Here is a 27,035-nt window from a genome sequence, read left to right as displayed (position 1 = left end):
TATCGTGAGTCCTAAAGCTACACACATGATTTAAATTTTCTTTCACTCTGAGACACTTTTCAGACACTTCAAAAATCCCCCATGTCTTAAGTTGACTCTTCCAAACAATTGGTGGATTTCCCAGACATACAACATACAATTAACTAGAAAGCATTTACCATCATTCTGAAAAAACCAAACAGCAAAACAAAAGCATGTTGATTTTTAAATTATTGCTAGAAAAAGGAATAAAAATCAACAGAATGACAATAACTAAACATTGAAATATGATGACTGAACAAAGGCTTTTTCAACACATCTTCATAGTGTGAAAAACAAAATTAAGACATGCTTGTGCTAGCTTTTACATGCCAGGCAAAATGAAGATTGATACAGAGTTTGCTCATATGGTATGCAATGTGAATACATAAGAAACTATACAGATTAAACTAGATTGTGACAGAATGCCAATCCATCCTACCATGCTACCTCCAATCAGCTAATTATAATAACATACTATAAAAAATATACTGACTTGAGAAAATGGAGGAATCTGCTCTTATAAAAGTCACAATTTTGAAGGTTATGATTTCTTTTAAATCCCATGTTTGTTTAGAAGTGAGAGTACATGAAATGAAAACCTTCAAAACTCGACCATAAAACTTCCCTTAAAACCTTGAGGACTTTTATATATCAGTGGAAAAATATCTAAAGAAAATGAAGCTGTATGCTATACATATCTTTATTTTCAGGGAGCACAGACTTCTTAGAATTAAACTCTTGTGGTCCTCAAATTTACTTTCTGGTAGCATATACAAAGGGTATGAGGCCTCCGAGGAAATGAGTTACAACTAATTTCTGAATCTAGCTCCATTAATGCCACGTCACAAAGAGCTACAGTACATACAGCACCTTGAGAGCTATGCATCCTGTAACCAATCTCAGGCACATAAAAGTACATTTAAATCAATCAGAATTCTCATAAGGAATCACCACAATAAATGTGTGAAGAGGTAGAGTTTGAAGTTGTGGGGTGTTATGGACAGAACGGAAATAATCGAGGGAATCGGAGGGAATGGTAGTAAAAAAAAAAAAACTCATAATACATCCAGTAAATACTGGACAGGTCCTCTAACAGCCTGAACTTTTTTTCCCTTCCCTAAATTTGCATTTACTAGCAATCAAAATGCTGTTTGATTCTTTGTTTCAGTAATGTGAATGTGACAGTTGCTAATCTGTTATCATAACAGGATTTTGTCCTTTTTGGTTTCTTTTCAGGCTTCATTATTAGTATGAAGACAAACTGAATTAAAAAATATGATGATCCATTGCAGTGTACTTTATTTCTTGAGCATCTGTCGAGTCGTACCATACGCAGATTAATCAATTCTAATTAAATGCACAAAACTGATAACAAAACAAGGGAAAATATATATCCTTGCTTAATTCTCCAATTGTAAAATCTGTTTGGCACCCAACACAGATGTCCAGACAAAGCCATTTTACATGGTGATGCAAATGGTAAACGCTCCGAACAGTCCACGGTGGGAAGGTACCCAACTGCATTCCACTGAACAAACGATTCAACAAGGACAAAATTAAGTGGTCCCTTTGTCAAACAAAAGAGAAACCCAATCACAGATCTTGCAGAGAGAGTAGCGAGGAAGGAACATCTACAAGGAAAGAAAACTGAGACACACCAGGTCAACCAATTCTCAAAGCTGATTTTACCAGTCCAACCGTTTTACATTTCATCGCACGTCCATCAGAACTGAATCTGCTTCATTTGGTGAAGGCGGCCACCACAGCCCACAGCAGCTCATTGGTGTTGTTCTTCATGCTCTCGCCCTCAGGCTCCAGGTCCAGCAGCTGCCGTACTCTCTTCATGGCCAGATCATACTGGTCATCCAGCAGCGGGGCGAATGCGTTCTCTAGTACGTCAGAGGAATGGGCGAGGAATATAAGGGCCAGAAGACGCTTGTCCATTCGGTGAGGGTCGTTCACCCACTTGTCCAGTACGGCCTCCTGCACCTTCTTAATAAGGCGCTGCTTAATATTATTATTGGTAAGGGGGTGTGTAGTCATGTCAAACAGAAGAAAGTTTTGTTTCTCGGTGGTGAGGACGCCCTTCTCTACGAGGTTCTTAGCCAGGCGCTCTCGGACGTTACGCAGCTGATAGTGAAGCTTCAATGGGTTCCATGTCTCACCTGCAAAAGACCAAACATACTTATTCACTTTATTTGACAAGAACAGAGATTAAACTAATCTATCATAGTCAAAATGACCACTAAAATACTCAATTTGTTTTCTTTCCCAAAGATGTGATATATGATCCTTTTTTCCTGATAAATTGCTATGGCTATAACTTACAATGCAAGAATGTGTCAAGAAAATAATTAAAATCAACAGAAAAAAACCCCACAAAAACAGCCATTTAAAAAAAAAAAAAAAAAAAAAAAAATCGGGCATAAGATTCCCATAGGGGCTGTATTTGTGTGACATTTCATTGTAAAGGAAAGAGATTAAATTGAACAAATGAGGCCTGATTGCACCAACATTTAAATGAGACATTTATTAAATCAGAAATGTAAATAAAATAATTTTTCATAACTATTCAGACAATACCAGTACAAGGTAAAGTCAGATGTGTGTGCATTCCTTGAATGGGTCACACTGTTCTTGAAAAGACCTTGTTCTGTTCTGTGTGATGGCTAGACAGCTGGACTAAGAATAAATGTATATTTATTTTTAAAAAAATGTAAAAAATAATTAGAATTATTAAGGATTGCACCATTATTACATTTCCAGTTGATATCAATAAGCTTGCATATTTAAATGATGGCAGCTAACTAATAATTGGCCAATATATTAATTCTACACTACTATGCCTAAATAAAATAAAAAATATATATCATTACATAATTAACGCTTTTTATGATTTTAATGACTTAAATTTTAAATGATCATTAGATGATGGCAAAGGTAATCTAAATGTAAAAACAAATAAATGATCATGCAAAAATAAATATCCAATATCAAGCAATATCCATAAATGTAAAAAAAAAAAAAACATTTTTTTTCATGTAATCACTTTTTTAGTGTAGTCCCATTTATTGCTAGCTGCTCCTACAGGATTATTACATTATTCATAGTTTTCATAGGTTTTCTTTCAGATTTTAGCAGCTTGCAATCTTTCATAAGTTGCTGACATTAATTTTGAATGCAGAAGTCATGCAACAGTCCCTTGAGCGAGTACCACCAGCTCAGTTGGTCGGCCCCTGTGGTGAAGCAGAGAAGCACAGACATCTCAGGATCAAAGCAGACTGTGGTAGAGCATTTGCTAGTCATCATCCTGCAGTAATTTATGGCTCTGATCTAATTCTGAGCACATTTTTATACACTTTCTAAACGAGGACGGCAGCTCCTTCTCTCAGACGCTTTGATCTCACCCTTTGACCCTTTGGCTTACCATGCTGAGACATTGCCAAATGAGCTCACAGCCACAGTAGGTACCAGAAATCTCTCTCAAAACCCGCACTCTGGACCAAAGCGAGTCTGGATACAGCATGTTTATGTGCACCAGGCACAGTACATTTGGAAGGTAGCAATGGTTAAAATTATTAAATTCAATACAATTTCATGTAATCTAATTACACTACCATTCAAAAGTTTGGGGCCAGTAAGATTTTTTTAAGAGCTTTTATTCAACAAGGATGCTTGGAATTGATCAAAAGTGACAGCAAAGAATTTTATAATGTTACAAAAGATTATAAACACAAATAAATGTTGTTCATCTCAACATTCTGTTTTATCAAAGAATCCAAAAAAAAAGTATCATTGTTCCCACAAAAATATTAAAGGGACAATTCACCCAAAAATGAAAATTACCCCATGATTTACTAGGTGTATCCTAGGTGTATATGACTTTCTTCTTTAAGACGAATACAATCAGACTTAAATTAAAAATTTAAAAGTACTTTTATGATGGATGGATGCACTTTTTTGGCCTTCAAAATCTCAACCCCATAACTGCCATTATAAAGCTTGGAAGAGCCAGGACATTTTTTAATATAACTCTGATTGTATTCGTCTGAAAGAAGAAAGTCATATACACCTAGGATGGCTTGATGGTGAGTAAATCATGGGGTGAATTTCTTTTTTGGGTGAACTATCCTGAATAGACTGGAGCAATGGCTGCTGAAAATATATTAAAATAGAAATCAATTATTTTCAATAACTGCTTTTACTGTATTTTAGATCAAATAAATGCAGCCTTGGTGAGAACAAGTGACTTCTTTCATGAACATTAAAAAAAACTTAACACCCAGAAACTTTTGAACAGTAGTATATAATATAATCAATAAATATGAGTCTTGTTTACAACCACTATAATAAATAATAATTAATGAGTTTAAAGAGAAATGTTTATGTTGTACTCTAAAGCCAAAGTAAGGTATCGAGGTAATCAGAATAGATAATTGAAAAGATTGATAAACTCAAATGATCTGTGCAAAACTCACCACTGAGTAACTCTATCCAGCTCTGCACGGTTTCGGGTGGTTGAGTGTCTTTTATGTGTTTCAGAGCCTCATCCAACAGCACATCCCCTGTCGGAGCATCAGACTTACATATAACCTAAAAAAAAACAGACAAGAAACACGTCACTGAACACATTAAAACACCCCAATGCACAAAGCACCACTTGCATCAAGGCAGTGAACTCAAGAGGATAAAATCATGTGAAGGAGATGAACTACTTCAAATGAAGACCAAAGAGTTTTACCTCATATATTAAATGTAATGCATTTTCCAGGGATACATCTGAGCTCGGTTTAATAATAAAAGTTCTCACTTACAACAGCCAACACCAACCACAAAAAACGGCCTCCTGAGTCCGGACACACAATTAATATCAAAGAGCTCCCTCTTGTGGTAGGAAGTGACCTACGAAATTGTAAATGTACTGACACCAGACGCTGAATTTTACAAGCACATAAAGAATATATCTTCTAAATTTGTTCAGTCCAGTTTTGTGATTGTAGAAACATTTACCATCAGTACAGCCAAATGTTGGTCTTACATTACATTTGTCCATACAACGAAAGTAAATGGGATCCACTGTTGTTTGAACGCCAGCATTTTTCATTTCCCACAGAAGAACGAAGGTTTGGAATGACATGAGGGTGAGTAAATGATGACAACATTTTCATATTCGGATGAACCATCCCTTTAAATGTTTGTAGAACTGAGGGAGGGATACAAAACAGGAAGCCTCTCCCTATCATATGATCACTTCCAGAGAACTGAACAGTACGTCTTACCTTCCGGGCAAGCAGGCTTTTCCTCCTCATGCCACAGGCCTCCAGCTGCAGTCTCCCTCGTAAGGCCAGCTCGATGAGCATGCAGCCCCGCAGGCCTGATGAAATGCAGTCATTCCAGAAAGAGGTGTAGCCCTTGCACAAAAACAAAATAAAGAAAGTCAATATACATGCCCCATCGAAGTTCAGAGCTTCAGAGTAACTAAAACTTCCAACTAAATGTCTTGTGAACAAAGAAAAATGTTCAAACACAGTTTACAGATGACACAAAATGATAAACAATGCTAATATGGACTCCAGTTGTTTTGTGTAAAGACCAAAGGATCACACAAGGATCTTATTTAAGTCGGCACAAATAAGAAACAAACCCCACTCCAAAAAAGTGATCTGTAATTTTAATGTGAATTTAAGAATTGCCATAAAAATGTATGCATGTATGTGTATAGATGGCTAGTTGAGGTAAAAAAAAAAAAAAAGTATTCTACAAACTAGAAAATACATAGGCATAAACAGGCAAAACAATAATAATAATTTGTTTTGTCACCATTTGTTTTGGACTAATACAATTCTGTGTGACTATTGCATTTTTTAATTCAGTAAATTTCACCTTCTGTTATTATTCAACTTCAGCTTCCAGTGAGGTGTGGCCTGAACTGAATTCATCGATGAAAATTGTGAATTTCTCCCAACACTTTAGTTTGTGCAGTGTCATGGTTAGCAGTGGATGAAGTGAGCAATGGATCTCTCCAGTATTAACAAGGCCTGCTTTGTGAGGTCCGGCCTCCTGTCCCAGAGGCCACTACTGGGAAACAACAGGCCTCTTTCAAGGCGCTGGCAACACAGGCAATGCCCTGCACGTGAAGTGGAGCGCATGCAAAAAGCTCAGAGTGATAGAAGCACAATGCTATATCATTCTGTGTTCTCAATGACCTGTATCATGGCAGTTCATCTTGCTCTGTCAAGGTCATTCAAATACAGGAAGCATGTGGAATTTGAATAAAAAAAAAAAAAGAAAACAGATATCATATCTAACTTTGCCAAATCAAAGCACAAATTCCTGGGACAAATGGGAAAAACTGAAAATTATGTCATAATTTACCCAACCACATCCATTAAAACTTAACTTTTTTTCCCCAGTGGAACTTAAAATTACCATCAAATGTCAAAGCTGCTTTTTCATACAACAAAAGTGCATGATGATCAAGTTTAGCTGGAATTGTGCTTGGCTTATTAAAAAATAAAAATAAAAATAAAAAATTGCCTTACACTCGTTAAGAATTACTTAACGAGTTACTTATGTAAATTCAAATAAATACTGGTCTTACTATTCATTAAAGAATCCTGAGAAATGTGTATCACTGTTTCCACAAAAATATTAAGCAGCACAACTGTTTTCAACATTGTTAAAAATAACAAATTCTTCTTGAGCACCAAATAAGCATATTAAAATGAATAAATTATCCAATGTTTCTGTTTTTACTGTATTGCTGATCAAATGAATTCTTTCAAAACATTTTTCAAATTTGTTACCGGCCCCAAACTTTTGAACAGTAGGGTAGATGTTCACGACTATATATGATCCTTTGATTACTGACATTGCTAGAATGACAGACTGGCAAGACACAAGTATGGCAAAGCATAAATGACTTCAGTATCTTGTCTTTTAAAAAACAAGTAATTAAAATGAATGCATTGGATAATTAAAATATGCTTCTTTGAAGAACACAAAAGTCTGTCATTTCTTGTTGACACTGAACGCAATTTCTCTGTCATGGGAGTAAACTAGATACTTGAGCTCTGATAACAGCATAAGAGCTCACTAAGAGTCGACACGCGGGCAGACAATCATGATAATGGCTCAGTAGGCAAATGCAGCTGTATTTAAACATGGCACAGTCAGAACTGTTGGAGGAGATAAACTACATGCAAAATAGATGCTCTTATTTACTTTACAGTAGATCAATGCTTAAATGTCATCTTATGATATCTCATCTTTCGTTGTTGGTTTAATGTGGTTAGACATATGCAATCAGGGTTAAAAATGTCAAGGTGTCCAGGTAACATGACCCAGTCTGTGTCCTTGTTGACATATTGCGAAATATTACAATTTTCTTTACACATTACAGGTTGGTGTTTGCCGCTCATATTTATTCACATTATCAAAATGCATTATTGTGATGTAATAGGGTAACATGGCATTACTTGCATGACAATCAAGCACATTTTTTTATTTGATTTGAGTAAAATATGACCTACACATGTTTCTGACAGGTTCTGTAGGATTCTCCCAATCAAGCAACAGAACCAATAGCCAGACTCTAAAGTGGGTTTTTTTTGCTGAAAATGTTTCTGTAAATTTTGTGCCACCCATAAGCATGAGCAAACTGTAGTACTGGGACGTGTTAAGTTAAGCCATTTATCCTTTCTGCTGCTTTCCATGCAGATAAGCAAATCTTAAGTGAGGACTCTGTATAGGGCTCTACATGATATTCCATAACTGAAAATGGCAGGGACTTAAAAACCAGGATTAAAGACCTTCTGTTATAATGTTCTTGTGCAGTGCAGTTAAAAACAAAAGGAAAGTTATCTACCACCCTTACAAAACTAACATAGTGAACAAACTCTAAAGCGTATGACACTTCCATGATCAATGTAAGATGCTGAATGGATCATAAACATAACAGGGGAAGAAACTATATATATATATATATATTATATACAGCGGGGCAAAAAAGTATTTAGTCAGCCACCAATTGTGCAAGTTCTCCCACTTAAAAAGATGAGAGAGGCCTGTAATTTTCATCATAGGTATACCTCAACTATGAGAGACAAAATGAGAAAATGAAATCCATAAAATCACATTGTAGGATTTTTAAAGAATTAATTGGTAAATTCCTCGGTAAAATAAGTATTTGGTCACCTACAAACAAGCAAGATTTCTGTCTCTCACAGACCTGTAACTTCTTCTTTAAGAGGCTCCTCTGTCCTCCACTCGTTACCTGTATTAATGGCATCTGTTTGAACTCGTTATCAGTATAAAAGACACCTGTCCACAACCTCAAACAGTCCAACTCCAAACTCCACCATGGCCAAGACCAAAGAGCTGTCAAAGGACACCAGAAACAAAATTGTAGACCTGCACCAGGCTGGGAAGACTGAATCTGCAATAGGTAAGCAGCTTGGTGTGAAGAAATCAACTGTGGGAGCAATTATTAGAAAATGGAAGACATACAAGACCACTGATAATCTCCCTCGATCTGGGGCTCCACGCAAGATCTCACCCAGAACCACACGGGGTGACCTAGTGAATGACCTGCAGAGAGCTGGGACCAAAGTAACAAAGGCTACCATCAGTAACACACTGCGCCGCCAGGGACTCAAATCCTGCAGTGCCAGGCGTGTCCCCTGCTTAAGCCAGTACATGTCCGGGCCCGTCTGAAGTTTGCTAGAGAGCATTTGGATGATCATATGGTCAGATGAAACCAAAATAGAACTTTTTGGTAAAAACTCAACTTGTCGTGTTTGGAGGAGAAAGAATGCTGAGTTGCATCCAAAGAACACCATACCTACTGTGAAGCATGGGGTGGAAACATCATGCTTTGGGGCTGTTTTTCTGCAAAGGGACCAGGACGACTGATCCGTGTAAACGAAAGAATGAATGGGGCCATGTATCGTGAGATTTTGACTGAAAACCTCCTTCCATCAGCAAGGGCATTGAAGATGAAACGTGGCTGGGTCTTTCAGCATGACAATGATCCCAAACACACCGCCCGAACAGCGAAGGAGTGGCTTCGTAAGAAGCATTTCAAGGTCCTGGAGTGGCCTAGCCAGTCTCAGATCTCAACCCCATCGAAAATCTTTGCAGGAGTTGAAAGTCCGTGTTGCCCAGCGACAGCCCCAAAACATTACTGCTCTAGAGGAGATCTGCATGGAGGAATGGGCCAAAATACCAGCAACAGTGTGTGAAAACCTTGTGAAGACTTACAGAAAACGTTTGACCTCTGTCATTGCCAACAAAGGGTATATAACAAAGTATTGAGATGAAATTTTGTTATTGACCAAATTCTTATTTTCCACCATAATTTGCAAATAAATTCTTTAAAAATCCTACAATGTGATTTTCTGGATTTTTTTTTTCTCATTTTGTCTCTCATAGTTGAGGTATACCTATGATGAAAATTACAGGCCTCTCTCATCTTTTTAAGTGGGAGAACTTGCACAATTGGTGGCTGACTAAATACTTTTTTTGCCCCACTGTATATATATGCATATATGTCAACCCTTTGCAAATCTCTGTTGCAGAAAGAAAGGTTTGATAGGCCAAGGAAAAGCAAAATGTTTCACTTAAAATGTAGAGCATGCTATACATTTATTGACAAATAGTGTCTCTTGAAACTGTCAAACCTGATATTTGACATGTACAACAACCAATGACACACTGTTTGAGGTCTGTGGGCAAAGAAATCCACAGACCTACTGCCCAAATAAAACACTTTAAATGACACTGAAAAGCTGTTGTTGAGAGTATAACTGAAAGCAGACATGAATGGGCTATAAAGAGAGGTGTCTTCAGTAACACTGCACAGTTGAATGCCTGCTTGACCAAAATGTAACCACACAGGCCAGACAATGAGGTAGGTGCAATTCACTACCTATAATAAACCTTAATTAAGGGTCAGTCAACACAATTACAGCCGGCATCTCACAGCCAAACTGGCTAATTTTAGGCCTCTTTCCCTTTAGACAGTCATATTAGTTAATTCAACATTGTGCCATCTATGAGTGTCCTACATAGAATTGGATAGAACTGATAATAATTACCTATCAATGATCCATGTATTTCACTTTTCAAACAGAATCTCCATATTGGTGACGTCCCTCCTAATGAATGGCTATAATCACAGTGGAATACTAGCTTACTACTTGCTGAATACGGTAAAAAAACAGTAGTATGGCTACACCGTTATCACATGACCTTATCACATTGCAGTGAGTGATGTCATTATCAGTAAAATAAAACAAAAACTTTGGTTACACTTTATTTTAAGGTGTCTTTGTTACAGTGTAATTATACATTTTAGTACTGAGCTATAGGGCTGTTAATTAACTACACGTACTTACTATAGGGTTGGGGTTAAGATTTGGCTTAGAGTTACTTGCATGAAATTATGCATCATTTATTGTTATTATAACAGTAAGTACATGTAATGTTAAAATAAAGTGTTACCAAAACTTCTTAGTAGAGGTATCAAGACCTATGTTTCAGATAAGACAGACATGGAGAAGCACCACAACAAACAAACCAAAAAAGTAATCTTTGGATTTGTTCCAAAATGCTTCTTGTTATGACTATGTTAAGCATATCTGGATGATGCTTAAGAATGTGTACATGTGGGCGACTAGTGACAAGGACAGGGGTCCGAGTGGGGGATGAGTGCATTTTAACTACAAACATGCATCTTTTAACCGTCGATTTGTATCAATATACACAACTGCTTCAAATTCATACTCTTATCAGTTATATATCGTATAAAAAACATATATCATAATATATTTCATGTGACTATGGCATAATAATGTCACAGCATCAAAATGTCACAATGCTTAGGCTACCTTATGCTACACGAAACAGTCTATATTTGTATATTAGAGAGTTAAATGGGTTAGTCTGTTTTTTAACGGATGTAGTTCACTTAACTATTATTTGTTATGACAGTCTGGTGGGCCAGAGAGATAACTTATAATGCAGTTCGAGGCAAGCTAAAAGCTACATTGCATCAAAACAATCAAGTGGCTGACTTTAAACAAACAAACGGGCTAAAATAAAACAAAATAAAAAAAACAACCTTATTGTTTTCAGCTCCTTCTTTCTTTAAAGAGCTCAATTATCAACTGCGAGCGATCACGGTGAGTGAAGATGAGATACGTTAAAGGGCTAAACATCGACTACAGTCAACTAACGTTACTAATCAAAATAAAGCAAAACAGCAACAACCTCGCGGTCTTTCAAGCCCAACAGCAGTACTTCCTCCATCAGGGTCAGTCTGGTTTCTTTGGAATCACCGCTGTCATCGTCGTCCTGCTCGTCTCCACGGCGGGGCTCGTAGTCCTCGTCGCCGGATCCGCGGTCTCTGTCTGCGGCCGCAGCACTGCGCGAAGCCTCGGTGCGTCTTTGCACCAGGCCGGAGCTCCGCTGGGTCAAAGTACTCATCTCTCAAACACTAAAACTAAACCTCCTTCCCAGACAACTCCTGTCTGAGAAAAGACTGACTTATTCAGGCCGATGCATAAATGATTCCCGGGGTGAATTAGGGGAGTGTAGGTGTAAATCGGGATTTGTTTTGGAGGGGCCCCTCGCGATCCCTACCGCGGAGAGTCGCCGATTCCGTCAGGTTTAATATGGCGACCAGCCGTGACGAGAACAGCAGTGGATGTGGCATCTCGACACTCAGGTTGGATCCCCAAACCTGGGTGGCTACATACCGAGACAGCATTTTTTGAGCATCTTTGTGCGTTAGGGTAATATAGTTAACTACATCCAAAACCATTAAAAAAATGTTGGTTACTTTAAATAAAATAAACTATTATAAAAAACAAAAAACAGCTAGGTGCCAAAGCAACATTTCTCATTTTTATTTATTATAACTTGATGTAGTAAAATAAATTAAACAAATAAAATTAAATAAAAACTACATATACACACACACAATAATAATAATAAAAATAACAAAAACACAGATCATTGACAGAAATTGATACTAAACCTTACCTAAAAAAAACAAATGAATAAATTCTAAGAATGTCCAGTGATAGAAAATAGCTGGGTATCACACTAGGTTTAGTGACAGACTTCAGGTGGTGCCATAAATAGATTAAATAATTTATTTAAAGATTTTGCATTGAAGTTGTACTGTACATTTCTTTTTAGTCTATTTTGTTTTTCTAAGAATGCGCACTTTCAAGAGAATCAGAGGACAAAGAATAACAATCATATAAAATATCTAAAATATTATAAAGAAAGATAAATCTTAAAAAATAAATAATTAAAAAATGTCACAACTATAACCTTTAAAAGTTGTACCCCTGGTTTCACAGACAAGGCTTAAGCCTAGTCCTAGACTAAAATGTAGCTGTTTCAAGTGAAATAAACTTGCACTGACTGATCTTAAAATATACCAGTGCCTTTGTTTTGTCTCAAGATACAAACCAGTAATGTTTGTTTCTAAGCACGTTTATAAAAATTGCTTAAATGCAATTGAACTATGATCTAATCCTGGCTTAGTCTAAGCCCCGTCTGTGAAACCGGGCCGTGTTGTTTAATCTAAAATTATTGCTTGTTAGATTACTTGTAATAAGAAATGAACATGATTGCAAAGCATTGTGCAAAGCAGTCTTTTATTTCAATCATATTCTGTGGACAAAAAGATCGAGTGACATATTTCTCAAGTGCATATATAAAAGTATTTAATGCTTCTTTTACATGAAAATGATCATTTTGAAGTCAATGGTCCAAAATAAAGCAATCTGACATACTTCATATATTTCAAGACCAAACTCTGATAATGTGAACATTAAAAATTGGTTATAGAAAAATACAAAACAATTGTACAGTAATAAATTCAATAATAAGTTTCAAATCCAGCTTGCAATCACTTGCCACACACAAGAGAAGTGCTGAACTGAGGTGAAGTGAACAGAATCAGATTTACAGCTGACTGTTCAAGTAACAGTGATTGACTGGCAAGGAGCAGTAGTGCAACACAAGGGTGAAAAAGGTGTAAACAAAAACAAAATGCTCAGGAAACTGCTTTCTCCGCACTTTTGCCAGCAAATACAGTTCAGAGCTTACATCGGTTTCATTACATTTCAAATGCTGAAAATCACAATTTGAACAACACTTTTTTTTTTAATTAAGTGCCTGTTGATTTATGGCAGTAGTCCTACAGGCACCTCAGAGAAAAAAAAAAAAAAAAAAAAATTGTGCGCAAATGCAGATACAATATTACATTAGCTTATGTTTAAATAATTATATTTGCCTGTGTGTGTATAGGGCAGTTGAATCTTGTTGTGGTAAGAATTAATAAATTGTGATAATATTAATAATCAGCTTTGTGTACTGTTTTTTAAAATCATTGTGTTTTAATGTACTACTAAAATAACAGCCAGCCTATCACTGGATGGCTAAGAGCCACACAGTATACGTTATGCAACAAAGCTCTGAAACTCTGAGACAGCTGATCTCATGTATTGTTCCATACTTCCTGTTTTCTTACATTTTCTTAAGAAAAAACATTAAATTAAAAACATTATTAAACATTAACCCGAAGGTTGACTTGGCATCTAGGGAAAAGAAATGAGCAGTCACATTGGTCCACAGTGAGTATAATCTAATCTTCAATACATTTTAAATGCTGCAGTAACAATAATATACCTGTAGATGGCTCCACACTATTTTCCTTGGCTAGCCTTCTTTAGATACAGAAAACATGCTTTAAAAACTGCAGCGGCCTTTTTCCAACCCTCTGAGTACAGTAATATGCAAGGAGTCAGAGAAGTGTGGAAGTCAGATGTATTTGTAACTCTTATAATGGTTGCTATTATTCAGGATAATTTCATCCATTCATAGACCACTTGAATGGAATACTGTTTGGAATGTTACTTGGTAATGGTTTAATGTAACACTGCACTGTGAAAAGGCTGGAAGCTCAGGGCTATATCCGGTTCCTGTTTTGTGATGAGCAAGAGAACAATTCTAGGTATTGTTCCGTTAAGAACATCAAAAAAATAAAAGAGCTTACATCCTGCCCGAAGGTTCATATTATGTTTTCGATACAGTAGGGCACATGTGGTTTGACAAAAGCCTGTTTTACTTTCCAAAAGACCCGCTTTAACACAAAAGGCACTTTAAGCACCTAATTTGAATCTGACAAGGCAACTATAATCACGTATTTATCTCATAATATTATAACTGAATAATAAATGGACGAATATTTAATATATGGATGAAAAAAAGACTGTTAAACAAAACTCACAAAGGAACTGGCCTCATCCTCCTGACTTGCTAGGCTGTCAGTTACCATAAGGCTTTGCATCAGACCTGTAGGAATGATGGGCTTGAAAGATCTGTTGTGGGTGTAAGCGAAGGGAAATGAGGATGACAATCGTCCCGAGGAGCCGAACGAGAGCAGCCGGTGCTGAAGGTATGGACGGTGATCAAGTTTAGCAGTTTGTGACGAGTCTCTTTGCTCCAGCACACGCTTCAGATCCTGCACCTGACTTAGAAGTTCCATAAACTTGGTCATGACAGCCACGGAGCCTCCGCCCAGGATGTACACCTCGGGTATCCAGCGCAGGTAGCGCTGCATCCAGACACGCACAGCCGGTCCGTCCAGAAAGGGGAGCAGGAGGCCGTGATAGTCCAGAGGACGGTGCTGCCAGGACTCGTAGAACTCTCGGGAGGTGGCAGCGGGGGAGTCAGGAGAGCCCATCCAGCGACTGAGACGCCTCACTCGTAGCATCTTTTTAAGGCTGTCGGTCTCGTCCTTAAAGAAACCTTTCTTCAGTGGGGTTTTGAAAGCTGTGCTGGGTAAGGATAACTGTCTTTGGTGCTAGAGATTTTAAATAAAAATTAATGTAAAACTTACTCTGCAAAAAATGAATGCACAGAATGAACTCAACTTAAACATTATTCAATATAAACAGTACAAGCCAGACAAACAAACATGAAGCAAAAGTAGGGCAAGATTGGGTATGGTGTCTGTCTCCCTCACCTTCATTTTCCTCTTGACTACAGACATCACTACTTCTCAACAAATTTACCAAATAGCTGTGCTCTTATACAGGTTTTATTTGAAAACCAAAATGTGTTATTTATTATATTATTTATTATATCTGATTCTGAACAGTAAAACATTTAGATTTGTATGGTAACAAATACAGGTTTTTTTTATATTTTGTAGCAAGAGGTTAATATGGAAGCCCGTTTCCGCCACTGAATTAAAAAAAAAAAAAAAAGACAATTCACAATTCAGATTTTTTTCCCCTCACAATTACAAGTTTACATTTCACAGTTCTGACTTTTTTTCTCAGAAGTGCATTATATTAACTCGCAATAGCGAGTAATAAAATTAGAATTGCGAGACATAAACTCACAATTATGACTTTTTTTCTCAGAATTGCATAATATAAACTTGCAATTTGCGAGTTATAAAGTCATAATAGTGGGATATAAACTCAAGTACAAGAAAAAAAAAGTCAGAATTGTGAGATAAAAAGTCACAATTATTATTATTATTTTTTTTTTTATTCAGTGGCGGAAACGGTCTTCCATAGGTTACAGAAGAATTTGGCGTTTTTTAATTTTTTTTTATATAGATTCAGCATGAAATAGAAATTGCAAAAAACATTTATCCCTATTGTGACATATTCAAGTATCAAACAATAAAAAAAATAAATCAAATAATTATGGTATCACTTGATTTTTTCCATCAGTAATGATTGGATCATAGAAAACGGCACTGCAAAATAAATGGGTTCACATGATAAAAAATCTTGCTAATAATGACTTTTTTTAAATATTTAAAAATATAAAAATATAAAATTGTGTATAATTACACACATTTTATTTTACAATGCAGGTCTGCAAATAATTCAGATTGTAATTCAGCTATGTGTCTCTGACTGGGATTCTGTCATTGATTTATTGGTCATTATTCAGGTAATTGTAAACATGCATTTATGCATTCATTGTTTTGATGACACCTTATTGAAACATCAATCATTGCGTTTCATATGATACCATAAATATTATGCTGCAAAACCTAAATGTGCACCATTAATAATATATTGCATGATGCATACATGCTGAACTAATTTCTAAATAGGATTAAATTTAGAAGTAAATGAACACAGATTTTAAGGAAGGCATTTTTCCACATCTTTCCCTAAATGATTAAATATAGGGGCATTCCACTCTCACCTTAGGCTTGTGAGGTCTGCGTACAGCTTTCTCATGTTTCACCTTTTCTGAATACAGGGGGTTAAAGAAGAAATTCTGGGCCTTGCTGTCAAACTGCACAGACCAGTCCCACACTGTAGGGCAGCTCAATGGGCCGCTTTGTGCAAGCGGTGACTCTGCCTGCCAAGACAATCAAGCACAGGCAGTTAGCAGGAGGCGTGCCTACTGTGTCAGGGAGGCAACGGCCACCATCTTTGGAGAACATGTAGACTAATAACAGCATTACAGAGGGCTGACTGTTTTCTTGTAAGCCACTGTACTTCTATAAAGGCCTCTAATACTGTTCAGCATGCAGAACGGTAAATGCAATACTCAAAATGGAATCTTCAAAACTGCGATTGCACCTTAGAGTTAGTTTGCTACACTATGACATCAACCTCAACAAGAGCATTTTAAATTAAATGTATAAGTTCTACCTTCATAAAACTTTCTCTGTGATGGGTAGAGTTAAACAGAAAGGTGCTAAAGATTGGCACGTGAACACTGTCGGACAGCACAGTCAGGTAAGTCTCGGAGAACTGGAAGGCTGGGCTGTGCTGCTGAACAAGCTGCCACACGCACTCCAGGAACAGAAGGAAGACTGGAGAATGACACTACATTGAGAAACAAGAATCAAATTAAAAAGAAAATGAGGATGAGAATGGCTTGTCTGTCGGACATCGCTAAATCAGACAATAAGATGGTCAGTATCATGCTGATGGGGTTTATTTTGCAATAATTCTCCATTTTACCACACGCAAAGAGGTAAATAAACAGACATTGCTTTTAGGTGGAATTATTTTATTACATGAAAAGAAAGAGACCGCGTGCAATGAACAACATGAAAGATTATCAGCAGAAGATTATCTGAACTGAATAGTCAGAGTGCACTAATCTAAAAATCTAAATATCTGAATGCCACGACTGACCAATCAGAATCAATTATTCCAGACAAACATGTTCCAGGATATGATTTTACAACCTGATAAAAGACAGGTTTGCTGCAGAATAGCCTGTAATTCTCAGAGGTTAAGAATAATGAAAACTGGAAAATATAAAACAGTAAACTTTCCACTAAGCGTCTGAAGAAACAACAGGCAAGAACGAGCATGCAATAATTACCTCCTTGTCTTTCTGATGGAGGTGATTACATCGATCCAGGAAGGCATGGCAACCAGCCACCCACTCCTTCTGCACTAGACTCTGGAAACCCATCAGTGTTCTGTAATAAGGGTCCAGCATTATCTGAGCCAGACTGGAGATCACACAGCACAGATCTGTTCCCTCTTCCTCTGCAATCAATCAATATCAAGACAAAACTTCAGGGGACACGATCTCAATGTCAAAGGGACAGATCTGTCAAGGTTTAAAAGTACTTCATTTTTAAAGGTAAGGTGTGCAATTTATGCACCATGTAGAATTGCAGTTCTCTCAGAGACTCTCCTACCACCCCTGGATAAACCGGTGTGGTCCCATCCCAAACGCACACTATTGATTAACCTAGAAACTTTGGAAAGTTGAAACATGCTTGACCTACCTGTTATAAGAACATTTGTGTTGTCCTTTTCGAGACATTCAACCACCTCTACTGCTTTTTGGAGATATTGTCTGTTGAGGACATTAAATGAAGCTTGATAATAGTTTCATAGAATCTAATTAATGATTATGAACAGGAATGCAAATAGTAGTATTTTTTTAATGCAAGCTGACCTAATAATGTCTAGCCATCCTGAACTTTCAAGGGAAGAGAACCATTTCACATCTGACAACCAAAATTCGGTTGAATTTTCTAAGAGAAAAAAAAAAAAAAAAAAAAATTAAACAGTGATTTGAAACAAAATATTCATCCTTTCATTTAATATTTGAGGTTTTTTTTCACCTTTTCCTGTGAAAGAGATTTGTATATACTGTGACTCACCGAGAAGAAAGAATTGTTTGAACTTGTTATATGACTGCTGGATGTCTTGGATATTAGGAAGTGATTCTGAGAGGTCCTCTGTTTTTACAGAGTAAAGGTAATTATGTGCAACTGCATTTATCATTCTGAAAAAAAAAAAAAAGTATTGTGAAGCCAATACGATTGACTGTTTTTGCTGTGGACACCATATTACACATCCATTTTGGCCCTTCAGCTGATCAGAGAGCAGAAAAACACAAAGAAAGTATACTGGTTCATGCTAATGGTGTTTAGCACACTACTAGATAATATACTGCCATGTTGTTTTTTGATTAAAAAAAAAAAGTGCCCTTGAGTGTCAGAACGTAAAAACACAGAAAACCAGGGCACAAATAACCATGAGGGTATTGCAGCAGATTGGCTGATCTCACGGGATATATAAACAGTATAATAAACAGAGTCAGTATATTCTTTTACGTGTCCAAGTGTTTTTGGAAATCCCCATCTTCCTGTGTCACAGGCGGGAAAGACGCTTTGAAGAGAGCACATCCGCTGTGATGAGACCAACACCAAATCTGAAAAGAAAAATAACAGACATCCAACTTCAGTTACGATCAGCTATACAAATGACAATTTGTATCCAAATTCCAACATTATAATAACAAACATTATGACAATATTCATAAAAATGATTTAAATGCTTAGATAATATTCTTAACTCACTGGTAATCCCTTTCCTTGGTAGCTGAATAAATCCCCTAGTGCGAATGGGATGACAAAGTACTTCGGTAACCTAAAATATCAGAGCAGTGTTTTTGTTAGATACATTTCTTTCACAATGTATAACATGCTACAGAAAAACATTTTGCAACTATTTTATAATTGTTATGCATGCATGCATTTGCACCTTATAATAATAATTGAGAGACTACATTAAATAATTGTTCTTTTAAAAATGCATATATATCAGGACTATTTAACAGCTAAAAGGTGATTAAAGTGTAATAGTGAGTAGTTCCATCACCTAAAATAATCTTTTTGTGTGAACTAGGAAGGATTTTATATCAGTCTAGGTCAGTCGCACATATAAACATAGATTAGAGATTACATTTACCTGTTACTAAACATGTACCTTGTAATTCAACCAATAGTAACATTTTATCAGACACGTCAAAGCCAACAACAGCTGCAAAAAGTACCTTTGAGAGAGTTCAAAGTTCTCGTTTTCAGTGACTAATCTACAGTTCGCTTTTGTCCGTTTCATTTCCTGGGTCCAGTCCTCTGGTGAGTCAAACATAATTGTCTCCTGTTTCCGCTGCATTTCTGCAGATACAAAATACATCTTTCATTGTTGTTCCAAAGTTGACTAATGAGGCTCAACAAACCCTGGCTGATAATGTTAAAAATTATTTCTTAAAAAGCATATCGGCATATTAGAACGATTTCTGAAGGATCTTGTGACACTGAAGCCTGGAGTAACGGCTGCTGAACATTCAGCTTTGAATCGCAGGAATAAATTACATTACAATGTCTATAAAGAAAGAATGACTGTTGTTCTTTCAGCCATCTGTTGAATTCCAGTTGCACAGACTATGATCAGAATTTAGCAGCTGGTGCTACAAGACCAGAGCTGCATTTCAGATGTTCTACATAAATGCGACTTCATGAACTTCTCAAGGTGATGTTTTTCCTCATGTTGTACAAGCAGTTACATGTGTTTGGTGAATTACTGGTTTCGGCTGCTGCTGTATTTGGAGGCATGTTGTTTCAAAAGCAGTTAAATGTTAACGTACACATCAAAAACATAAGAATGAAGTACTCAGACAACGGCTGCTTTTATATCAACAAGTGAAACTGAAGAGTATCAACATCAACAGAATGAAAGCCTCTACAAAAAGATAAATCTGTACCTGGGCTTGGAGTCCCGGTATAGGAAAAGGCAAAGACACACTTCAGAGATTTCTCTTCCAAACAATGATGAGCAATACCATGAAAGATCTGAAAAAAACAAACAAACATACAAATAAATGCACAAGGAGATGTGAAACCCTCTTTAAAATGTACATATACATTTCAGTCCTGACGTCGAACAAATTACCTTTTTGGCATCTTCCTCCTTGGTGAATGTTAGACAGAACTGAAAGACTCGTAGGTCTTTACAGTGAATGATCATTTTGGATGGATATTTGTTCTTCACAAGGCCTCCTGTTATCAGTTTTTTCTTTTCATCATAAACTTTGAAAAAAATGAAACGTTTCTCAGAACTCAGTTCAAAGCTATTCAAATTACATTCAAACCAAAAACCTGACCAAGAAAATTTTTTTAATTATTCATTTTTAAACACGTTCAGATCGATATTCATTAAAAATGCTAATAAGTAAAAACAATTATTACCACCATAGATGTGATCCACACACATTAATGGAATGTCATTTTCTCCATAGAGTTTGTTCTTAAAGGTCTTGGCCTGGAACAAAGGTAAGTGAAACAACAGCCTCTTATTGTGCACTCTCAATGCAGATAATACCAAAGTAAGCAATGATTATGAAAGACAGTGATTAACAAATACTAAGTCATCTATGAAAGGTGCGTTTTTACAAGCCACACCATGACTAACAGGAAAGTAAGATGCTGTTGCCTTGTTCAGTGTACTGTATCAAACTTTCACACAATATTTTGTTTGTGAAATCAAGTGTGAAACACACTTCAGTTCCTGTCAACCACCCTCAAATAGAAGTCTGAAAGCAGCCTATGAAACCTCTTGATACCAACTAACACTAACATCTGACCAAATTTATCTTTCAGCAACAACACGTCTGCAGCTTTTTAAGATCACCGATAAAATTAGTAACATTTATATAGTGATCTTAGTCGGTATACTGGTCTTAACATGGCAAAAAATAAAAAGATCTGAAACCAAGAGTACCTGGCACTTCATGAATACCTGACCATTTGAGACTGCTCTAAGCTTCCCACCAGAATTTCACTGCCAGTGAGTCAGGCACTCAAGTTCCTGAAATGGCAGCTAAAGTGAGAGCACTCACAGCACAGTTCCTCATGCAAGGTCACCGAGCATGCAGTCTGGCAAACACTATTTTGGTTAAGACACCCAATGTTTCAAGGCCAACAAAAATTGACTGTATTCACACTTTTTCTATTTACTATTTAAATTTGGTTTTCTTTTTATTAGCTGAAATGTTTATCCAAACCAAAAGAAATCCAAATAAAAAACTATTTATTATACAGGATCAAACAAAATGAGCTCTGCAGTGTTTAATTTATTTGACTGAACAAACTTTTCCTGTGCAGTGTCATTTAAATAAAATATGCTGATTTCCAGTAACTCAACTTCATAGTAAATCAACTCAGTAATTCAAGGGTTAGGTTAGGGTTAGGGTTAGGGTTAGGGTTTTGTATTCATAGCAAGGCTGTCAATTTAATGTGCTCATTTAACATAATTACTAATAAAACCAACAAGTTAAAAAAAGTATTAGCACATTTAGTAAAAATAATAAATAAAAAATGTAATTGATAAACAACCCCAATTAATAGCATTCTTATCATTAATATAGTCAATAATTGTATGCACATCTAGCTCACACGTTATCTTCTCTTCTAACCACACTACATGTACAAGAATGCTGCAATCTACATACAGGAAGTACATGATGCTTTTAAAAAAAAACACTGCGGTTCTTTGGTCGCTTGAATTACAAATTATAGATGGCTTCTTAGGTGACAGTATTGCAGATGTAACATAAGGCCATTTTTATGGAATACAGTGTTCTGCAGACAAACTCCGGACTATTTCCGTGCTTCCGTGAAATGGTGGCAAATTCGTATGATGTCATTGGTATGTGTTTGTACTGTACGACTTGCTTACATTCCACTGAGAGTTAGGTTTAGGGGTGTACCTTCATGCTTTCTTTCCTCTAAAAATCTTACATTTTCATATGAATCAAATTTGTACGAATTAGTAAAATACTGTAGTACTGATTCTCATGAGATGGTGTCAGAACAGCAGGGTTTGTTGAGTCCTGTCACCGATTCTTACCGTCTCCTCCTGTGGCACCTCATCACTAATGAACGTAACACGAAAATTGGTGCAGAACAATGTGCCAAAGACGCCACGCTGGGAGAGATCATCTTGAGTGTATTTGAGAATGGGGTTGGCGCTACAGAACTCCACTTCACCTAAGGAGCAACAGAATAACTGTCAAGTTAGTTTGAATAAACACAATGTCTACACCGGACGCGACAAAATGACCACTGCAAATCATTTTAACCTTATATCAGTAGAAAGAGGCATCAATTTACTTTTGAGGATTTGTTGTGTTGTGTCATTTGGCACATCTAGTGTAGACAGCATCACTGATTACACTGGGTTTTATTGTATTTTGTTGTGTCGTGCCGCGCCACTCGCGTCTGGTGTAGACATGGTGTTAGTTTTGTGGTGTGCAGAACTACACCGCAAATTACACCGAGGGGACCAGTGACACAAAAAAATCTTTTAGATTTCCTTACAATAACACAAAGAAAAACCTGAGAGAGCAAAACATTTTGTAAGGGATTTCCCATTTACCTGGTAGCAAATCAGGATGTTTCTTTTTCTTTGGTGGGTCTTTCTCCAATTTTATTTCCTTAAAAAGACAGAAGCAATACAATTATAGTATAAAGTGTAAATGTGATTGATTATCTAATGTAGTATCTTACTAAATGACATTTTCACAAGTACAATATAGCATATATAATGTCAAAAACATCATGCCACATTTCTGCGTGGCTGCTGCTGAGTAAGCCAATATTTGAAGTCTAGATGCCTCCACAGGACATCTGCTCTGTAACGAGATCTCCAACTGCTGCGGTCAAAATCATTTATTACATTAAAGGAAGAGTTCAATCAAAAATGAATATTCTGTCATTAATTATTCATCATAATGTTGTTTCAAACCTGTACGACTTTCCTTATTATTTTTTATAATACAAAAGATGATATTTTAAAGAATGGTGGTAACTAAACAGTTTTGGTGTCCAGTGACATCCACAGTATGGACAAAAAAAAAATCCTCTTTTATGTTCAACAGATAAGAAAAAGATAGGTAAATTACTTTTTTCATTTTTTGGTAGACAATCCCTTTAACATTTGATGGAGTAAAATTTTATTTTAGTGTAATATGCAAGTAATATAATGAGAACTGAAACAAAATTGAACAAAATCAGCCACTCTACCCAGAATAATTTTGTCTCTGGCACCAAGAATTTTAGCAGAATCCTTTATTTTTATTTTATTATTTTATTTTAGCAGATATCCATAGGGCATGGTTTGCGACTTTAAAATTTTAATCAGGTTTCTTCTCTTGTTACTGGTTCAAACATATAAAAGAGGTTTTAGAAAACAGCGAAATCAATAACGTAATGGCAACGTGTAAACCCTGTAGAAGTTCAGTTGAAGCAAACAGGATAAATAAAGGAAAGGAAGTCATCAAGCATCCTGGCTACCATGAGGCCAGCTGCAAAACACAACAGCCAAAACTTCACAAACAGACCCAAGTATGTGGGACACTCCTTTCCCTAATGACTTCCTGGGGGTGAAAACATTCTCTTAAAATTTGCTTTTGAAAGCTGAGACATTAAGAACACATGGTCTTTCCGTTTATGTAAATTTTGCCAGACATAAATACGGATCACAGTGGGTCTTCACTAATATCAAGCCAACAAAAATGAGGGGAGAGTGCTGTGAGATCCGACCAAGACCCCTGGTTTGGATCTTCAGAGAAGGAATCAGCTGAACTCTTCACATAAGACCAGTGGCCAGTTGCATAAACATACACACAAAGTCTTAAGAATTCGTTTGACCAACTTATACAAATTGACTTAGACTAAATTAGACAAATTTTTGTGACTAGTCCAAGTAGTTTATGCAACCGGCCACAGATCTTCCTGCATTTATTTAACAGGATAGCTCATCAGAATTTACTCATCCTCATGTTTCTCCAAACCGGTATAACTTCCTTTCTTGGCAGAGATGTTAGGCAGCCTCAATCATCACTCATTTTCAATGTATTTTTTTTTTTTATATAATGAGATAGAACAGCGACTGAAACTGTCATTCTGCCTAAAACACTTACATTGCATATTTGGCAGATGCTTTTTTTTTTTTTTTAATCCCAAAGTGACTTCTATTGCATTCAAGCTTTACATTTCATTGGTTCATGCATTCCCTAGGAACTGAACCCATTACCTTAGCGGGGACATTCTAAAACGCTTAACGTGGCTTAACGTACCTAAACATCGACCAGGGAACCCCACATTTCTGTCAAACCTTACTTGTAATAATCACTAACTACTGTCAAAAGAAGGAGCCCTTATTCCACAGATAAAGTGAATAATTTCACGTTAAGCGTTTTCTCCCCCATAGAAGTCCATTATAAGGAAACAGCTTAACGTGGCTTAACGTACCTTAACAACGACCGGGGAAAACCAAATTTTTGTCAAATTTTACTTATGATAAACACTTTCTGCTGTCAAAAGAACGAGCTCTTATTCAGCGTCTAAAGTGAATAATTTAATGTTAAGCGTTCTCCACCAAGTCCATTATAAGGAAACAGCTTAACGTGATATTATTCACTTTGTACGCTAAATAAGACCTTCTTTTGACAGCAGAAAGTGTTTATCATAAGTAAAATTTGACAGAAATTTGGTTTTCCCCGGTCGTTGTTAAACCACGTTAAGCTGTTTCCTTATAATGGACTTCTATGGGGGAGAAAACGCTTAACGTGAAATTATTCACTTTATCTGTGGAATAAGGGCTCGTTCTTTTGACAGTAGTTAGTGTTTATTACAAGTAAGGTTTGACAGAAATTTGGGGTTCCCTGGTCGATGTTTAGGTACGTTAAGCGTTTTTCACGTTAAGCGTTTTAGAATGTCCCCCTTGGCGTTGCGAGCACCATGCTCTACTGTTTAGAGCTACACAAAACTAACTTTTCATTTTGTGCTCCACAGAATACCGAAAATCATGCAGGTTTTAAACAGGGTTGATTTTATTTTATTATTTTTTTGAGTACAACCATTCTTTCCATCGTGCTTTCTTTAATGAACAATAAGAACATGAACGCTATTGTCCATCAGTGGGGTCATGACACAACCCATGACATCTATGCGCGCGCGCGCTGCATGTATCAACACTAGATGTAAGTTTAACGATGAATGGACTTCAAACACATCACATGTCAGAGGCAAGCGAATACACTCGTGACTCGTGTCAATAAACATAAACTCATTCAATAACCTGGATTGCAGCCTCCAAACAGACTACACTGTAAAGTTGAGGACTTCTGGCAAGTCTAGAAAACTATATTTCAGTCATCAAACCGAAGGCTTTCAACTTCGAGGTGTAAGTGAATGAAAAAAATCACTGTTGCCCTTTGAATGCATTTCCCCGTGTGAACGAAACACACACAAAACTGAGATTTCCCTGTTTGTCTAAACTTGAACTAGTCGATACTGTCAACATCAGCATGGGACTTACTAACCCCGCCCAGTGCATGACCATCCGCGGTTTCAACTCTTCTTTTAGTTATATTCAGGGCCTCAGGGTTGTTTTGAAAACAAGGCAAGTATAACGCTGCACGAGAGCTTTCGCTTACCTCGGGTGTAACATAAGACACAAATGACGGTTTAGTAGACTTCGCTCCTCCGCTCCCCAAACTCAACATTTTGCCTGTCCCAGTGTCCCGCTTCCCGAGCAGTCAGGTGGAAATCCGGGAGAGTTCGAGCTGCCCAACTTTCCTCCCCTCTCGCACTCTCGCACTCTCTCTCCACCTCTCCTTTCTCCAGAGCGATTTCCTTTGGTTGGAACACAGCCCTGCTTTGACAGCAAACCGCGCCCATTCTACGTCGTCGGTTCTTTATGGACAAACTGTCAATTTTCTGAGCTGGTCAGCGCAAGTCGCTTATCGCTCATTGGATTTCGCAGCTGTCAATCACAAGCGCTTCCTCATTGCCGAACCCATAAGCAGTCGCATGCAAAATAGCCTACGCCCTGAAGTGAGAAGGGGCTTGTGTTTATATAGCTACGGACGGACTACAACTGCACTATCTTAAGCTCTTTTTTTCTTTGCTAATTGATAATTGCAAACATTTTTGTATTACAAGTTTTCAAAAATTTTAGGTTTAAATATGCACATGAGGCATTATCAAATTAAATCGGTTTCAAAATTCTTGTTTATTTGTATATATTTTATTGGTATTTTTTTTTTACATTAGAGTCAAATGTTTTAACAGAGGGAATTTTGGGTATCTCATTTTTGTCACTCCATAATTCAGAAATACTTCGAACAGACAGAAAACAATATTTTTTATTAATATTTATTAAATAAAATGTTTATATTCAAGCTAATTATATATACATACATATATATATATATATATATATATATATATATATGAACAAATCCCTCTGTAAAAACCTTCAGGATATAGACAGGAATAAAAAGGTAAAGTTTGGTGTGTGTGTGTAAGTGCTACTGAAGTGGAGATTTATGGCTCAGTGTAGGAAAAAAAACAAAAGGCCTTTAAAAATAAATAAATTGTAATTGAAATCTATTGACAAATAGGTACAGCACTATAAAATTATTTTTATTTTTTTAAAAGGACACTTAACAGTGTCTTTTGGATGTTCTCTTTCTACTAGTCTGAAAAAACACTATGAAAAACCAAAAAGCCCAAAATCTCAAAATTGACAGGTGCATGAAAAAGTGTTTTTGCCTGCAGTGTCTCCCCTTAATCAGTGAATTATCAAAGCGCTTTGACAGCGTTAAACAAAACTAAATCTCCAGGTTAAATA

At 36.6% G+C, this 27,035-nt stretch overlaps 2 protein-coding genes across 2 annotated transcripts; both read right to left on the bottom strand.

Annotated features, from left to right (window-relative positions):
• Positions 1–209: 209 nt before the first annotated feature.
• Positions 210–11,747, bottom strand: golph3a (golgi phosphoprotein 3a). The gene is made up of 4 exons (XM_058777163.1): positions 11,293–11,747; positions 5,301–5,432; positions 4,500–4,614; positions 210–2,186 (listed from the first exon to the last, which is right to left on the bottom strand). The coding sequence occupies exons 1-4, from the start codon at positions 11,506–11,508 to the stop codon at positions 1,762–1,764; spliced, it is 888 nt and encodes a 295-aa protein (XP_058633146.1). The 5' UTR covers positions 11,509–11,747; the 3' UTR covers positions 210–1,761.
• A 926-nt stretch (positions 11,748–12,673) lies between these two features.
• Positions 12,674–26,133, bottom strand: mtmr12 (myotubularin related protein 12). The gene is made up of 16 exons (XM_058777143.1): positions 25,837–26,133; positions 22,773–22,830; positions 22,245–22,384; positions 20,585–20,657; positions 20,289–20,425; positions 20,101–20,188; positions 19,390–19,513; positions 18,914–18,983; positions 18,668–18,765; positions 18,212–18,336; positions 18,004–18,082; positions 17,831–17,901; positions 17,416–17,585; positions 16,731–16,907; positions 16,276–16,434; positions 12,674–14,905 (listed from the first exon to the last, which is right to left on the bottom strand). The coding sequence occupies exons 1-16, from the start codon at positions 25,903–25,905 to the stop codon at positions 14,315–14,317; spliced, it is 2,229 nt and encodes a 742-aa protein (XP_058633126.1). The 5' UTR covers positions 25,906–26,133; the 3' UTR covers positions 12,674–14,314.
• Between the last annotated feature and the right edge of the window lie 902 nt (positions 26,134–27,035).

The sequence above is a fragment of the Onychostoma macrolepis genome, chromosome 05 (genome assembly GCF_012432095.1).
Source record: "Onychostoma macrolepis isolate SWU-2019 chromosome 05, ASM1243209v1, whole genome shotgun sequence".
Classification (NCBI taxonomy): Eukaryota; Metazoa; Chordata; class Actinopteri; order Cypriniformes; family Cyprinidae; genus Onychostoma; species Onychostoma macrolepis.
Note: the sequence above shows the minus strand (reverse complement) of the source record. Positions and strands in the feature narration are given on the sequence as shown.

Excerpts from the sequence above, each read along its gene's own strand:
- golph3a (XM_058777163.1), bottom strand. The coding sequence starts at position 11,508 with ATGAGTACTTTGACCCAGCGGAGCTCCGGCCTGGTGCAAAGACGCACC. Across the intron at positions 5,433-11,292 it reads TGGGCTTGAAAGACCGCGAG|GGCTACACCTCTTTCTGGAA; the intron begins GTTGTTGCTGTT and ends TTTTTGTGCAAG. Across the intron at positions 4,615-5,300 it reads AAAGCCTGCTTGCCCGGAAG|GTTATATGTAAGTCTGATGC; the intron begins GTAAGACGTACT and ends GTTTTTTTTTAG.
- mtmr12 (XM_058777143.1), bottom strand. The coding sequence starts at position 25,905 with ATGTTGAGTTTGGGGAGCGGAGGAGCGAAGTCTACTAAACCGTCATTT. Across the intron at positions 19,514-20,100 it reads TACCGGGACTCCAAGCCCAG|AAATGCAGCGGAAACAGGAG; the intron begins GTACAGATTTAT and ends TTGTATCTGCAG. Across the intron at positions 17,586-17,830 it reads CACAAATGTTCTTATAACAG|AGGAAGAGGGAACAGATCTG; the intron begins GTAGGTCAAGCA and ends GATTGATTGCAG.